This window comes from Capricornis sumatraensis, chromosome 4 (assembly GCF_032405125.1).
Source record: "Capricornis sumatraensis isolate serow.1 chromosome 4, serow.2, whole genome shotgun sequence".
NCBI classification, from domain to species: domain Eukaryota; kingdom Metazoa; phylum Chordata; class Mammalia; order Artiodactyla; family Bovidae; genus Capricornis; species Capricornis sumatraensis.
In genome coordinates, this window is record NC_091072.1 from 126,819,301 (window position 1) to 126,835,526 (window position 16,226).

Below are 16,226 nucleotides of genomic sequence, written 5' to 3' on the forward strand. Positions count from 1 at the left end.
AACCTTTAAAAGGGAATTGTTGAAGTGAAGGACTAGAAGATAACACGGCTATATGTAATTTTTCTTATTTCAGAGCCTGTTAGACAAAGTAAGTGGGTGCTCGCTGTGAGCTGTTAACCCCCACGACCTTTGTTGGTACTGGCTGTCAGTGATCACTAGTGTTTTTTGGACCCTTACTCTGTGTGGAGTATTGACAGGAGACTTGTGAACAGGATGTATAAGGTTTCTGCCCTTATGTCTTTTATAGTCTAGCAGATGGGAAAAATTCTTTTGCTTCGTCCTAACTAGCACATTTTAATCATTATATCACATTTTACTTAAATTATTAACATATGTAAAGTCTTTTGATGTTTTGTGTAAGAGCTTGATCATGTCAGCACAAACAGACTGTATAGGGTAACCTTTCGACAAACCCAAATGAGTTGGCAAACTATTATATATAGGATGGATAGATAACAAATTGCTCTGTATAGCAAGTGCATGCCTGCTAAGTCTCTCCTTCAGTCTAGTCCGGCTCTGCAACCCTGTGGACTGCAGCTCGCCAGGCTCCTCTGTCCATGGGGATTCTCCAGGCAAGAATACTGGAGTGGGTTGCCATGGCCTCCTTCAGGGGATCTTCCTGACCCAGGGATCGAACCAGTATCTCTTAAGTCTCCTGCATTGGCAGGCGAGTTCTTTACCACTAGCGCCACCCAAGGTATAGCACAGGGAACTATATTCAGTATCCTGTGATAAACCAGAATAGAAAAGAATATGAAAAAAATATATGTGTGTATAACTGAGTGACTTTGCTGTATAGCAGATATTAACACAACATTGTAAATCATCTGTACTTCAGTACATTAAAAAAAGTCAAATGGCCTGGTGTAGGTTTTAAACAAGAATGATGCTTTCGTATTACAATTTAATAGCACATGTAGCTGGTGTTATAATAGAAAAGCTTGTGGGGTTTGATTTTTTTAACTTAAACATTAATCATGCATTATTTTTGGCTTCAGGTGGTCACCCTAACAGCTGACGATAAGACAAGTGTTTCCTTCTCCTCTCTCCGGGGACAGGGTGTCATTTACAATGTCATCGTTCGGGATCCATTTCTAAACACGTCCACAGCTTACGTGCCCACTCACACGTACGCTTGTAACTTTGAGGCAGAGGAGGGTAATTGTTCCTCCCTTGGTGAGTATGTAGATTTCAACTGTGAACTTTCTTCTTTGGCCTTGAAGAGTTTTATCAACTAGTAAAGAACTTCAGGATATTTACAAGTGCTTTTGTCTCTTTTATTCATTCATGCATTAAGCACATGCCTCCTGAGCCCCTGTGTTACTCTGCTCTCTGTTCTAGGCCCTGGCATAGAGGAGTGAATAAAATGGGCAAAATACTTGCCTTCCTGGAGCCTGCATTTTAGTGGTGAGGGGAATGAGGCAGACAAAAGACATTTGTAGAATACACAGTACCTAAGATAAGTGATGAGGGCTAAGGAGCAAGAATTAACCAGTGAGGAGATAACCAGTGAGGGCGAGAGAATTTGAGAAACTAGCTAGGGAAGTCCTTACTGAACTGGTAGCATTAGGGTGGAGACCCATGGCAAGGCAAGGAGCCATGCCCGTGTCTGCGGTGGGGAGTGGGTTGCCAGGCCGAGGAGACAGCCAGCGCAGAGCACTCAGCTGGGAGCCTGCTGGTGTGGCTGCAGGAGCAGGCAGCCTTGGAGGTCCTCCTTTGAGCTACAGCTTTTATTCCGAGTGCAATGAAAAGGCATTGGAGGGCCTGAGCAAATATTACTATGATTGGTCTCATATTTTAATGGGATCACTCTGGTGCTTTTCTTGAAAAAATCAGGGGCAAGAGCAGAAATAGAGGGATTGATGAGGAGGCAGTCATAGTGTCCAGGAGAGAGAGGACAGTGGCACTCGGGGTGTTGTAACATCATCGTGTGTGTGTGTATTTAGCATTTTATTCTGAAACAGTTCCACAGAAAAGATGTAAAAATAATTCAAAGAATTCTGTATAATCTTCACCAACATTCCTCAAATGTTAGTTAACATGTTTGCTGTTTGCTTTTCCTTCTTTACCTAGACATACACACATATCTACATTTCTTCCCCCTGAAGCATTTGAGAGTAAGTTGCAGACATAAAGACCCTTTTGCCCTAAAATATTTCTGTTCGTTTCCTTATATAGCCATAGTGACGTTGTCAAATCACAAAATGAACACTGATATACTACTGTTACTTAATCTATAGATGTTATCAAATTTCATTGTTTGTTCCACTAATGTCCTTCATACGCAAAGGAAAAAATTTTTTTCTGGTCTGGGGTCCACTTCGGTATCACGTGGTGCTTTATCTTCTTTAATCTGGAATGATTTCTTAGTCTGTCTTTGTCTTTCAAAAAACTTTACCTTTTTGAAGCATACAGATTAGTATTTATTTTTGTAGAAAGTCCTCAGTTTGGGTTTATCTGATGTTTCCTCCTAACTTCAGATGATGCATTTTTGGCAGGAATACAAAAGAAGTGATGGAGTGTCATTCTCTGCAGACACCTGATGTCTGTTTGTTCCATTCCTGGTGGTCATAATCCTGAGTACTTGGTTAGGGGTGTCTGCCAGGTTTCTCCACTGAGAAGTAACTATTTTTCCCTTTAAATATCTTTTGGAGAGATACTTTGAATACAGGCAAATATCCACTTCTCAAACTCTTCACTTGCTGGCTGGAGGATCCAGTGAACTTGCCTGAAATCCTTCCAGCGGGTTTGCCAAATGGCATTTTGCTCTACTTATCATTTCTTTCATGTTTATAGCTGTAGGAAAAAGGAGGGGGTCTTGGGACTGAGCTGATGGGCCAGCTAAGAAAGAGACTGGAAAAGGACCTTTGGATTTAGCAACAACTAGAAGCTACTGGTGTCCTTGGGAGCATTTCAGAGGAGCCTGATTGGAGTATGTTCAAGAACAAATAGGAGGAAAGAAATTGGAAAAAGCGTTTGAAGAGCTCTTTCAAGGAGTTTTCTATAAAGAATAAAGTCTGTTGGTTGTGGGAATTCCCTGGTGGCCCAGTGGCTAGGACTCGACACTTTCACTGCCGTGGCCTGAGTTCAGTCCCTGGTTGGGGAACTAAGATCCCACAAGCTGCACAGTGTGGCCAAAAAATAAATAAGTAAATAAAGTCTGTTGGTTGTGTTCAAGCAGGGATTAATTTTTGCTCTTCTCTGCTAGAGCTGTGTCCCACCCTGTCATCCAGTGCCACATGCGAGAGCCTTGAGAGATACAGTGCAAGAAACCAGGCAGATAGAAGTTCTGTGATTTGACAGCTAGGCTAGATCTTGTTGGGTTTTTCTGTTCCTTTTCCCCTGAACTCTTTGCACCAGGGCCCTCCTGATCAGAGCACTCTGGGCCCTGTCTTTCCACGTTAGGTGGAAGAGAGGGAAGTGTCCCATCTGATTGTTCCTTCAACTCAGGGTGGAACCCTCCCAGTCATGTGGGTTCTACCACTTTCCTTTTCAAGCTCGGTGCACACTAGGATGACCTTCCAGAGCTTGGAGTAGGGAGGATGTATCCACGTTACCTCATTAAAAAAAAATTTATTGGCATATAGTTTCTTTACAATGTTGTGTTATTTTCTGTTGTAGAGCAAAGTGAATCAACCATACATATATACATGGATCTCCTCTTTTTTGCCATTTCATTAAAACCTTTGCCTATGTCATTACGTATAGCGATGCTGTGATGACTGAAAACACTGTAAACGTTGGCTCTCCTCCATCCTCCCATCCAACTCGCTATTTTACCTCTCAGTTCTTCTTATGAAACCTTGTCTCCTCTCTGGTTTGCTTATATGTTTGACTTTCTCTCTCTTTCCTTCCTGGTATAGTGATCGGAGATTCTTAGTTCCCCTCTGCTGTCTAATGTCCTAGAGGAACATATCTAAACTGGGTCAGTTTTTATTGGGCTGCTTGCTGTCTCTGGTGATTGTACTTGTTGGAAACTTCCACTACATTTTCACTTGAAAAAAATTATCCCACTAAACTGCATGTTTTTGTTATATAATGATTGAATCGTAGAGCAGCAGTCAATCACAGGGCAGGAGGAGAAGGGAGTGACAGAGGATTAGATGGTTGGATGGCATCACCAAATCGATGGACATAAGTTTGAGCAAGCTTCGGGAGATGGTGAAGGACAGGGAAGCTTGGTGTGCCGTAATCAGTGGGGTTGCAAGGAGTCGGACATGACTTAGTAACTGAACAACAACAAATAGGTCTGAAATAAGCAGAATGTGGCAGTAACTCTCATTTCATCTTTCCTTTCATCTCTTCATTCGCAGAGAAATTGATATTTAGGTATATTTTATGCCCTGCAAGTTCTGGCCTTCTATCTTGAGTTCTTTATCTAAATGTAGGTCTTCATGGTATCCACTGGAATGCTTGAGTATTTTATGTGTTTTGACTTGTAGTTGGTTTGTAATGCCTCACATAAGTTTGTGTAGGTGCTGTGTTTTTATTTTTAGTTCAGGAATTATTTTCTTGTGTTTATCTCAGAGGATTCATGATGATGGTGAATTTAGTGGGCCTATTTTCCCCTTCAGTAGGGTTTATCTTTCGAATTCTAGTTTTTGGATTTAAGTTTGCACTGCTTGAGGATCACAGGATTAGATTCTGCTGCTTCAGGGAGCACATTGTGCTTTATCATTAGTTATTAAGCTATATTTTTATGCAAAGCAACATGCATAATTAATAAGATTGGTAGTGACTTGTTCACGGGTGGCTTGTAGAATAATACATGTTCTTTTATTTCAATGTGGTTTTCGGTTAACTAACCTAACTTCGTTTGTTAGGGAAAACTTCAGTGAACTTCCATATACCATTATCCAGCCTTAACAATTTTGACTCATGGCTGTTATCTTGTTTCAGTTGTACACCCACCATGTCTCTGCCCCTCCACCCTCCTTTATCACTGGATTTATTTAGAGCAGGTACCTAATGGTCATTTTGCTTATGGAATTTTGGTATGTATATCTTAAAGAAAAGGGCTATTAAAAATAAATAGCCACAGTAGCATTAATACAAGTTTCAGTGAAAAATATTGAAGATAATTCCTTAATGGGATCAAATTAACAGCCAGTGTTTACACTTCCCAGTCTTGCTTTTTCACAGTTCATGTGTGTGAGTCAGGTTTCACATGAGGTCTGTACATTGCATGCAATTGGTATGTCTTAAATTCCTTTGACACCATAGTTCTCCCTCCCCACTCTCTCCTTTTTCTTCTTCTAGTTTCCTTTTGAAGAAACAGAATTATTTGTTTTAGGCACACTCTCTTTTCTTCTCTTTTCCACCATTCCCTCCCCCAAACGTGTCGCAGGTAGAATTGCAGACTCTTATCAGGAAGCAGCGTTGTCTGATTTCTCTTTCTGTGGGACCTGCAGCCATTGGTATTCATCACCCACTTAAAGTCACTAGGGGTGGCAAGAATGTTTCTGAAGTAACTTATATACCTATGGAATAAGTTATTACTTCATTCTACTTGTTTTTCATGAAGCTTTTGTTCTGTATTAAATAGATATAACATATCAAATTGGATGTATTATCCACTTAATTTTTACTCTTTTTAGGAAGAGTATCTACCAAAGTCTTCTTCACTCTTTTTGCCCTGCTTGGCCTCTTCATCTGTTTCTTTGGACACAGATTCTGGAAAACAGGTATTTTGTCTAAAATAGTTGCTACTTACATGCCTTGTGTTTTTTGTTTTGTTTTTTTTTCCCTGAAATGCTGCTGGGGAGTTTATGACCTGTAAGGAGAGTAAGCAACTTATTATCTCCACTATTTCATTGATTTGTAGCTGGGGTCTTTTAGTAAACATTTTACTGAATTACAGTACATTTTAATTTTTTCTCTTTTCTCCACCAGGGAGTGCAAACTCCTCTTGTTAAGCAGGGTATAAAGTTTGATTTGTGCATCCACCTTTATCAATTGCTAGAATGACTAGTTTACCAAAGATTACTAATTAGAAATCAGAATGTCTGTGTACAAAATATATGTGGATTTTGGTGATGGTGATGGATGTGGTTTTGCACAAATCAGGCTGCAAATCAGTGAGGCTGAAATGTCTGCACAACCCTGGGAGGTTCAAACAGCAAATGGGAACGCCACAATCTGCTCAGTGAAACCCAGTGAAGGGAGGAGAATATGAAATGTGCTTGTTAAATTGACTTGAATTCTTTGGATTACCTTTTATATAACTAACGTTTGCGTGAGTGCTTAGTCACTCAGTCGTGTCCAACTCTTTGCAGCCCCATGGACTGTAGCCCACCAGGCTTCTCTTTCCATGGGATTTCCAGGCAAGAGCACTGGATCGCGTTGCCATTTCCTCCTCCAGGGGGTCTTAACTTTCCTGTTTTTCCTGCATTGCAGATGGATTCTTTACCCATTGAGCCTAATGTTTGTAGTTACTGGGGGAAAAAAAAATGAATCCTTCATGTAATTCATTAACAGGGGATATAATGGTATTACAAGGGGAGAGTGAATGTAATCCTGATCTTAGAAAACTGTTTCAACTGATAAATTGTTTGAAACAGCAACTCCTTTCCTTCTATTGCTACCTTTTTTTTAATCTCAATTAAGAAGAGAATATTGTGAAGAATATTTAATTGCTCAAAATGTAGAATGAGCAGAATTTAATTGTTAAGCTGTATGTAGAGTTTAAAAGATGAGGAAATGGCAATCCACTCCAGTACTATTGCCTGGAAAATCCCATGGACAGAGGAGCCTGGTAGGCTGCAGTCCATGGGGTCGGGAAGAGTCGGACACGACTGAGCGACTTCACTCACTCACTCACTAGGTTTTTATGGTTAAAGACAGTAGTCAATGTTCATATTAAACAAGAGAGGATGAATTAAAAGAGGACGTAAAAGTCACATTTTGCTTTGGAATATATATTTTTTTAACCTTTCAAATCCTATTTTTGCTCATGTAATGAAGGGCTCCCAGGTGGCGCTTCCACCTGCCGATGCAGGAGACACAAGAGATGTGGGTTTGATGCCTAGGTTGGGAAGATCCCCTGTGGTAGGAAATGGCACCCCACTCCAGTATTCTTGCTTGGAAAATTTCATGGGCAGAGGAGTCTGGCAGGCTGCAGTCCATGGAGCCACAAAGAGTAGGACATGGTTGAGTGACTGAGCACAATGAACTGAAATCTAGTGTGTAATTTCAGATCAGACACAATAACAAAAGTACTATTTCTGTTTTAAATTGGAACTATAAATATACTAAACCAAGCTATGAAATTAACAATTAACTGATCAATTGAAACTGACCTATATACAAAAAATGTATCCAATAGTTAATACTTTAATTTGTACCCATTTAATAAGAATATTTACTCCCAATGACTTCTGAATTTTTCCTGCCTTTTAGATACTTATTTCTTTTCTTTGAATGCCCTCATGTATACATTCTGGGAACTGAAGAATGTGTTCGTAGATTAGACATTTAAATTGCATTTACTAACCATAGCTTTTTTTTTTTTTTTTGCTTTCTTGGTGGTCTGCTACTAGAACTATTCTTTATAGGCTTTATCTTCGTGGGATTCTTCTTTTATATACTGATTACAAGACTGACACCTATTAAGTATGATGGTAAGTGAACATAATATAGTTTGATGGAGGTTCAAAAAGCAAGGTGCTGTGTTTGCACCCAGCATCCCTTGTATAGGTTGACCAGTACTGAGTGTGCTATCCTCTTATGTGTGTAAAATAACTGGCCACCTATGCTCTACACATCTTTTCTGAACTACTCCTTCAAACCTTCTCTCCAAGGTTTTTAATCTGCATGGAGAATTCCTTGGTACTCAGGGAAATGAAGGGCCATGTGGATTATAAGCCTGTGTTCCAGCTATGTGGTATATTGACAATATGACATTTACAACAGAGTGTTAGGATTTTCTTTATCTCAAACACAAGCCTCCTTCCTTGTCACGTTGAACAGAATCCTTGTCACCCCTTCTTCCACAGTCCCAGATAGAGGTTGTACCCAGCCATGCCTGTCATTCATCCTCAGAGGCTTAGCTCCCCGGCTGGTTTCCAGTCTCAGACCCTCCCTAGAGAGGGCCTTTCCACGCTGTTTTCATGGCACTGCTGATGCACCCTTGGTGCCCAACCCAGAGAAAGGGTAGTCTAGTCTGGCTTTGGTAATGTTAGCGTGTCTGAGCATGCATCTGAGAAGCTCTGATTTAACTGTCCATCCGCTCCCCTTGTGCAGTCCGCCTGATTGTGACAGCCGTCGCCGGAAGCATCGGTGGAATTTTCTTGGTAGCTGCTTGGTGGCGATTTGGAGTCCTTACGCTCTGCATGCTGTGTGTTGGACTGGTGCTGGGCTTCCTCGTCGCGTCAGTGGTTTTCTTCACTCCCCTGGGTAGGAGATCCATTACTCATGTTATGTGTGTGCAGTTAATTGTCAGACTTTATTTCACCTTTCCAGGACACGTTCCCCCCACCCCACCCCTTGTCAGGGATTTGGGGCCTCTCCTGAGAGTTCTGGAAACTTGCACTGATAATGCGCCACTTTAGGGAAAGCCAGTACCAATAAGAATCCCCCTTTCCTCAAAGGCCCCCTATGTAGATGAATTCTGGAACATCTTCAGAGGTTGCCTTGGACCTACGTGTCATAAAGGGGTCTGTGTGTATTTCTGTTGGTTTAAATTAATGGAGGTAAAGGGAATTCTTTATATATGGCAGAACAGTGGTTTTCAGTTTTTAAAACCTTGCAACTGTTTCTTCAAGTGAGTCTTAAGCAGAAGCCTGGTACAACCCACAGATAAACTGGCACTACTCTGATGGCAGCTGAGCCAGGGAGCCTGGTGCCCTGTTGCCAGTCTTCTCTTGTACCCCTAACCCCTGCTCCCACTCTCTGCAAGCCCTGAGTGTTCCTGAGGTACCTACTTATAGTCATCCTAGCACAGTAGCACAGGGATGGTTTGGGGGGTTTTAAATTATTCAGTTTCTATCCATTTAAAAAATCTAGGTAATGTGTAAGTTAACTCAAAAGGGAGGAAAGATTTTCCTTTTAACCTTCTAGGTTCTTTGGCTGCTCTAATAATTCAGTTGACACAGGACAGATTACTAGGAGAAAACCAAATTTAATTCTGTACCACTGGAGTCCCATAAAAATAGAAGACTCAAAGGCAGTCAGGCAGTTGAGGCTTCTCTGCCATCCTGAGCTAAGAATTCAGATGGAGTCTGAGGCTTCAGAGAGGTGGAGGGCACTTCACAGGAACATAAGGAGGGTAGGTGTTTGGTAATCAGATGCTTGCCATTGCAGATAGAAAGCTGTCTTTGGTAATTGCTTTCATTCTGGGCCAGGCCTGTGATCTACATTCTTTTAGGCAGTAAAGGGAGAGAAAAGTTTCCCCCAAATCTGCTGGGTCTTGATTGCCTTCAGCTCAAAATAATCCACATGCCAAAGGGGCCCATTCTGGGGTGCCTGTTCTGCTGCCCTTCACTCCGTAGTTGTATGATAACTTACATTTCTTCAGTGGTGAAAATCCTCCTGCCAGTGCAGGAGAGACAAGAGAAGTCGATTCAGTGCCCGGGTCAGGAAGATCCCCGGGAGAAGGAAATGGCAACCCACTCCAGTATTCCTGCCTGGAGAATCCCACGGACAGAGGAGCCTGGTGGGCTACAGTTGATGGGGTCACAAAAGCCAGGCACAGCTGAGCGCACACACACTATACATAAAATAGATAAATAACAAGGACTTACTGTATAGCACAGGGAACTATATTCAGTATTTTATAATAAGCTATAATGGAAGATACTTCAAAAAAGAAGTGTGTGTGTGTGTGTGTGTGTGTGAGTGGGTGGGTAGGTGTATAGCCAAATCAGTTTGCTGTACCCCAGAAACTAACACATTATTAATTAATTATATTTCAAGAAAAAATAAAATTTTTAAAAAGGGTGTCTATGGCCAGAAGTACTCTACTAGGTTATTTTTTACTTCTGATAATGTTTAGTTCTTATATTAAAATGTTTTAGATCAGAAAGAATTGGTGACCTGTGTATTTACTGACAATTCCAAGGCCCTTTGCTCTGATTTTAGCAAACCTATAGCCAAGTTCATTCCAGGCCCCCTTACAGGTAGCTCTTTATCTACCTGCAAAGTAGCATTGTTTAGATTCGGCTAAATCACAGACTGTCAGGGATGTTTATTGAAAATGCAGATTCAGAACTCTACTCTAGAAGTGCTAAACCAAATACTATTTAATGAGCTTCCTTTTTGTTAGTCTTTAGAAGATGGAGGGATGGTGGATTAGAACCTTTTGTAGTTAATATGTTGAACTATCTTATTTTTAGTAGTTAATGTATGAACTATCTCATCCCTCAAGGACATTTAGGGTAAGTGTGACCTTAATTAGAGTGGGTACAAACTCATATTTCTAAGCACTAAAATTTGGAAAAGATTTGGTTGACTTCTAGATTTAATGAAATTACTGTTTTTCACTTTATTATGTGTCTTCTGAGTGGGTCAGTCTTCTCATGCCTGGCATCATAACTACTATTGTTAATCTCTTGTATTCCTTTTTTTAAAGTCACATGTGCATGTTGTGAAGGCTAGCATTGGTGAACTGGAGATATGATCCATCCATTCACCTCACTGAAGCATGGTGCAGTTTGCTTTCTGAGAATATGGGGTCTCCAGGTCAGAACCCCTCACTGTGGACCTCCAACTCTTTCAGAATACGTGGGTCTCAAGATACAGGGACATCTCCATTTGGACTGAGGGATGGTGCCAATGTCAGTATTAAATAATTGTCAGATTTACATTTTTGTTATTTAAACATAATTTATAATAGAAGTGCTAATATATCCATCCTGGGTCACCCCAAGGTGCACTGCACTTTAGAGAAGGGTTTAGTAGGATGGATTAGCTCACATCTTAGCTAAATGATTAGCTCACATCTTTCCTGATGCCTGAGAAAAAGTCACATCTTCCAGTGTACAGTGGGTAAACAGGAAATGCATTGATGGTCAAAATCGACTAAACAGAATTTGCTTCTTATACAGGATTTCATATATCATATGATCACTCTGAATGCCATTTATATTTTTTACTTCACAGTACAAAATCAGGGAATTATAGAAATTTATAGCTAGAAGGGATGAATTGAAGCTTGGAGATAAAGTGGTTCAACCTTTTCATTTTAAGGATCAGGAAACAGGCCCAGCATCACAGCTGGTGAATGATAGAGCTTGGGCTAGTCCAGCCTCTTCTAAGTTATCCTGTAATAAAGGCAGAGCATTACCTGCTTGATATTTCCTCCTACCCCTCTACTTTCTTAGGACACATCCTTCAAAGAGGATTGTATTGATAGTAAAGTGAAAAGTGCCTGTTTGTTACTTTAAACCTTCAGAGTATGTCTATGTTCACATGTTGAGAAAATGAAATTCCAGTTGGCGAACCTGTTGTTTACTCCTGATTTCTTTCTGCTTTTCCAGGAAACCTAAAGATTTTCCGTGTCGACGCAGTATTCTGGGTGACCTTCTCTTGTATAGCCATTTTCATTCCAGTGGTTTTCATGGGCTGCTTAAGAATAGTAAGTGTTTCATCAGGTCAGGATTCACCCTATTTTCCTGGGCCTGCCTTTGTTCACTTATTGCATCATTTTGCATTTCTTTTCCCTAGAGACAGCTGTCTGTCTGTATCAGATGATTGATTTTGAATAGCCTTGTTACTGTGAAAGCAAGAAAAGTTCTTGTTACAATGATCACATTATTTTTTCCAATAAGTGGTGCAGGTCATCACACTTCTAACAGCAGGAGCAGAGAAGGTAGGGCTTATGGTGATGCAGCCACTTGATGGATTGTTCATTTCTGCTGTCTCTCCAGGAGATTCTTCATCTACTTAGAATTTATTATTGAAGTTATTTCAGCAGGAAGACCTTTTCTATGACGAGGGACACTGTGTTTTATGAACCATAGGTGTTGAAAAGTTTTTTTCAGTTTATCTTCTTTTTTCCATAATTTTTAAAATTTATTTTCCAGCCAAAATAAATTTTAAAAAGCACTGGGTCTTCATTGCTGCAAGTGAGCTTTCTCTAGTTGCGGTGAGCAGGGACTTCTTGTTGCAGCGTACAGGCTTCTCATTGCGGTGGCTGCTCTTGTTGCTGAGCACAGGCTATCAGATGCTCAGGCTTCGGTAGCTGTGGCATGTGGGCTCAGGAGTTGAGGTTCCCAGGCTCTAGAGCACAGGCTCTGTAGTTATGGTGCATGGGCTTGGTCGCTCCAAGGTATATGGGATCGTCTCGAATCTGGCACTGAACCTGTGTCTCCTGCCTTGGCAAGTGGATTCTTTACCACTGAGCCACCAAGAAAGCCCCTAGTTTCATCTTTTCAGGTAACCTTTATTCAGTTCTAAGATTTGGTCCCTTTTCATATGCCCTGAAGGAGCAGGAGTGATTCCTGGCTCCTCAGGGTTGAGGCCAGTGATGAAAGCTATAAAAACTATTATTGTTCTACCAGAGGTGATGCCTAAACACTTCTGCTTTTCCACAGCTGAACATACTGAGCTGTGGATTCATTGGCTCCTATTTGGTGGTCTTGGCCGTGGACAGTTACCTGTACACAAGCCTTTCTTACATCACTTTGAACATACTCAGGAGAGCACTCCATGTGGATTTCCGCAGAGCTTTCGTGAATGTGCCTTTTCAAACGAACGGTAAGACTCGAAATCCAAGAACCAAGTGATGGTCAGGTAGGAATATTGGCTTACCTGTGCTAACAAGAGCTCTTCTAACCAGACTGAAAGAAGGTTAATGGGCCATAAGGAGGAAATTCACACCATGCAGATGGTATTAGAGCCCTGTGTTAATGATTACTTATGATCACAGGAGCAAAGAATTTAAATTTGTAAGGTGGCTGAAATTCATACTTCTAAAAATCTAATAAATGAACTTATTAAGAAATTTCTAAACCAGGATTACTAAGGTTTATCTAGTCATTCCCGGTTATCAGAAAAATGCTGAGAATAAAGCTGTTTGGCACCTTATGAGTTGAGGGTAGGGTGAGGGGTGAGAAGGACAACCTGATTTTTTAAGTTATTCCCTTGTTTCCTTCCTATGAAGAAGCACATAATTTGCTAATAAAAAGAGAAAGTGGTTTTCAATCAGTAGTTGTGTTTTTCCTCAATTGTAAGAGTTGACCCATTAAAGATTTTCCATTAAGTTTTTGAAGGAGAAAAATGATTACTAAATCAAATGTTCACAAAGATTGCAAGATATGTTGGTTTCAGAATGTTAAAATAGGGAGGATGGTAAAGCAAGACTTAGAATTGAAGTTATAGAAGCATGATTGAAATTGTTATGAATATTTAAGGTCAGCTTTTTCCCTCTGCTCTCCTGAACCTGCCCTCATTGTTTAAGATGTTGATGGTAGAGACCTTGAAATCCACGTGTCGTAGAAGTGGATTTTACTGAAAGCTCAGTACAATTTGTTGAATCTCTTCATGCATTTCTATATCTACTCTATATGAGTGGGGTGGGGTCCCATACCAGACGGAATGGGGAAAGAAGAGCATGGTGGTCTCTGATGTTCCACGTTGTATGTCTGTGAGATCACTGCCTTTCCTCTCTACTCTGGAAAAACACAACAAACAACTCTGCCTTTGAGCACTATCCCTGTAGTCATAAAATACTGGAATGCCAAGGCTTCAAACAACTGATTCTTTTATAACTCTGTCTGGACTTTCAAATGCCTGTAGTAGGAAATTCCTATCTTGAAATGTAAAACCATAGTTTCCTTGCTTATTCCCTGGCTTGTAAGTGAGGAAGTACGCATATATTTGAACATACTCACCATAAAGTGTAGTATTTAACTGAGAAAAGACGATACAGATTGAGGCTATAAAATGTCTTAACATCTAGTGATCAGTTTTAAAATACAAGAGTTCAGACTGTGCTTTCTACTGTTCTGTAGACTTTATTGTCCTGGCAGTGTGGGGGATGCTGGCTGTAAGTGGAATTACGCTACAGATTCGAAGAGAAAGAGGGCAGCCGTTTTTCCCTCCCCACCCATACAAATTATGGAAGCGAGAGCGTGAGCGGAGAGTGACGAACATTCTGGACCCCAGCTACCACATCCCTCCACTAAGAGAGCGACTCTTCAGCCGATTAGCCCAGATCAAAGGGCTCTTCCAGAGGGAACAGCCAGCGGGAGAGAGAACGCCCCTGCTTCTGTAGATGCCAGAATGCTTGGTCAGGGCAATACAGAAGTACAACCCAGGTACCATCTCAGGTTCGGTGATGCTGCCCGGCTGCTTCAGCAGTCTCTGGGCAAGTCTGCTAAGAAACCGGCTCTGCATCTGTGCTTTGTACAGTACTGTGGTCTCTTTATTGAAAGAGGGTAAGGGCATGCCTGGGAGACGACAATAATTCTAAGTGAGAGTGAGAAAGATTGTCATAATGTTGGTGGTAAGGAGGTTTTTCTTTATTACCAAATGCTTAAGAAATTACATTTTTGATTTATAGGTTATGTGTCAACTTACTCCATTAAGTAGATACACTTTTTAAAAAATTAAAAATTAATTGTTGTTCTGTAAAGCCATGGTGGGTTTTTTGTCTTCTGCTTTTTTTTTTTTTTTTTGTAACTTCTAAGTCTGTCTAAACTTGGGGACCAGGGCACGGAGGGCGGTTTTATTTAAATAAATTTTTATTTGCCACTGTGTTTGTAGTTTTGGGGATTTGGTATCGCACCTTTGAACTTCAGAGTACAAAGTGGGGAGAACTAACTTATTTTCTGACTACAAGCAACCTGATTACTTAGTTGCACATAAATATCATATATTATCAAAAATTACCCTTTTGTTTATCTTTGTGATAAAATACAAATTTACTCTAGCAATCATTTTAAGTGTATATATAGTTCAGTTGGTACTCCTCATCTTTGCCTTTTATTGCTTAAAATAGTAATTTAAATAGCTGAAATATTTCAATCATTTGAAAAGAGGTCAATTTATATAGATAATAAAGTTCTTATATGGATGACTTATTTATATTCCAGATAAAAAATGACTTTTTTTCCTTTCAAAACCTTTTAAAATAGTTTTGACAGCCGATTTCTAATTTAAACTGCATTCAATGACATATAAATTGTTTTATTTTGGGGAGATAAATTGGCCCTTAGCTTCATCTATAGTCCCATTAATAAAGAAACCTTTAAAATATTTGCATTTTGTAGTTCTTTCTGCTAAATTAGTTATTAGAGCATTGGTACAACTTCAAAAATATCAGTATGAAGTCTTTGTCCTATCTGTGTTGTGAATTGGTGAGGAGAGAGAAAGGATTTAGGTGTTGAATAAAGCTGCTTTCAATGAGGGCCCTGGATTCTGTAAGAAGAGTCCCTTCAGTTCTGACTTCGTTGCACCGCAGGAAAGCACCCAGATGCCCTGGGCCGCATCCTTGCTCCTTGTGGCCTTCTAACAACTGTCAGTCTCTGCCAGGGTTCTACCTTGTATCTGAAGCTGGTGACTGAGATGCCTGAGTAGCTGTGAGGTTGGTTATGGTTGCCCTACTCCTATTTGTGAGTTAACCACTATTTAAACGATGCTGCTTTTACAGGTTTTTCAATATACAATAGGTTTTTGATGCTTCCGGTAACTGGAGACTTTTCAGCTTTGCTCTTAAAAGTGTTATGGAAAGGCTGAGACAAAATGAAAAAAAAATGTATAATAATTTCTTGAATTGAAAAGTTGAAATTACACAGGTGTTTGTTTGCTATGTATTTTGTAATCTTCACTGTTTATATAACTTCGAAAAACACTTGAACGTGAAGGAAAAAAATGTGGGCTTTTTTTTATGATTCACCATAGAGATTCTGTATTCTGCTATATCATAAATTCTAACAAAGTGACATGGAATATTTGTGGTTTTTTTCTATACATCAAAATGTCTGCCAGTAAAGATTATAAAGACAAAACATACTTTCTTGGAGGGGGGAGACAAATTGTTTAAAATTTTTCATGATAATTTGTGAGAAATAAGCCAGTTTGTTTAAGTTTTTAATAATAAGTACCTATTTTGAAACAAATGCAAAAAGGTCTCATTATTATAAAATTCTTATAAAATTTTTATCATCTGTATTTGTACAAAAGTAATAAGACATGAGGACAGTTTCATAGCTATAAACACAAAAGTATTTAACTTGGGCAAATAATTCTTCATTTCAAAAAATCAGTTTAACAGCAACAGAATCACA

The 16,226-nt window shown here is 39.9% G+C and overlaps 1 protein-coding gene across 1 annotated transcript in view; it reads left to right on the forward strand.

Moving 5' to 3' along the window:
• Nucleotides 1-15,802, forward strand: part of TM7SF3 (transmembrane 7 superfamily member 3) — a 41,896-nt gene extending 26,094 nt beyond the window's left edge. Inside the window, exons 6-12 of the mRNA XM_068970839.1 lie at nucleotides 999-1,176; nucleotides 5,598-5,684; nucleotides 7,539-7,619; nucleotides 8,242-8,394; nucleotides 11,475-11,572; nucleotides 12,531-12,693; nucleotides 13,950-15,802. Coding sequence (XP_068826940.1) covers nucleotides 999-1,176; nucleotides 5,598-5,684; nucleotides 7,539-7,619; nucleotides 8,242-8,394; nucleotides 11,475-11,572; nucleotides 12,531-12,693; nucleotides 13,950-14,212 — 1,023 coding nt within the window. The 3' untranslated portion in view covers nucleotides 14,213-15,802. The remainder of the gene's footprint in view (nucleotides 1-998; nucleotides 1,177-5,597; nucleotides 5,685-7,538; nucleotides 7,620-8,241; nucleotides 8,395-11,474; nucleotides 11,573-12,530; nucleotides 12,694-13,949) is intronic.
• Nucleotides 15,803-16,226: the final 424 nt, after the last annotated feature.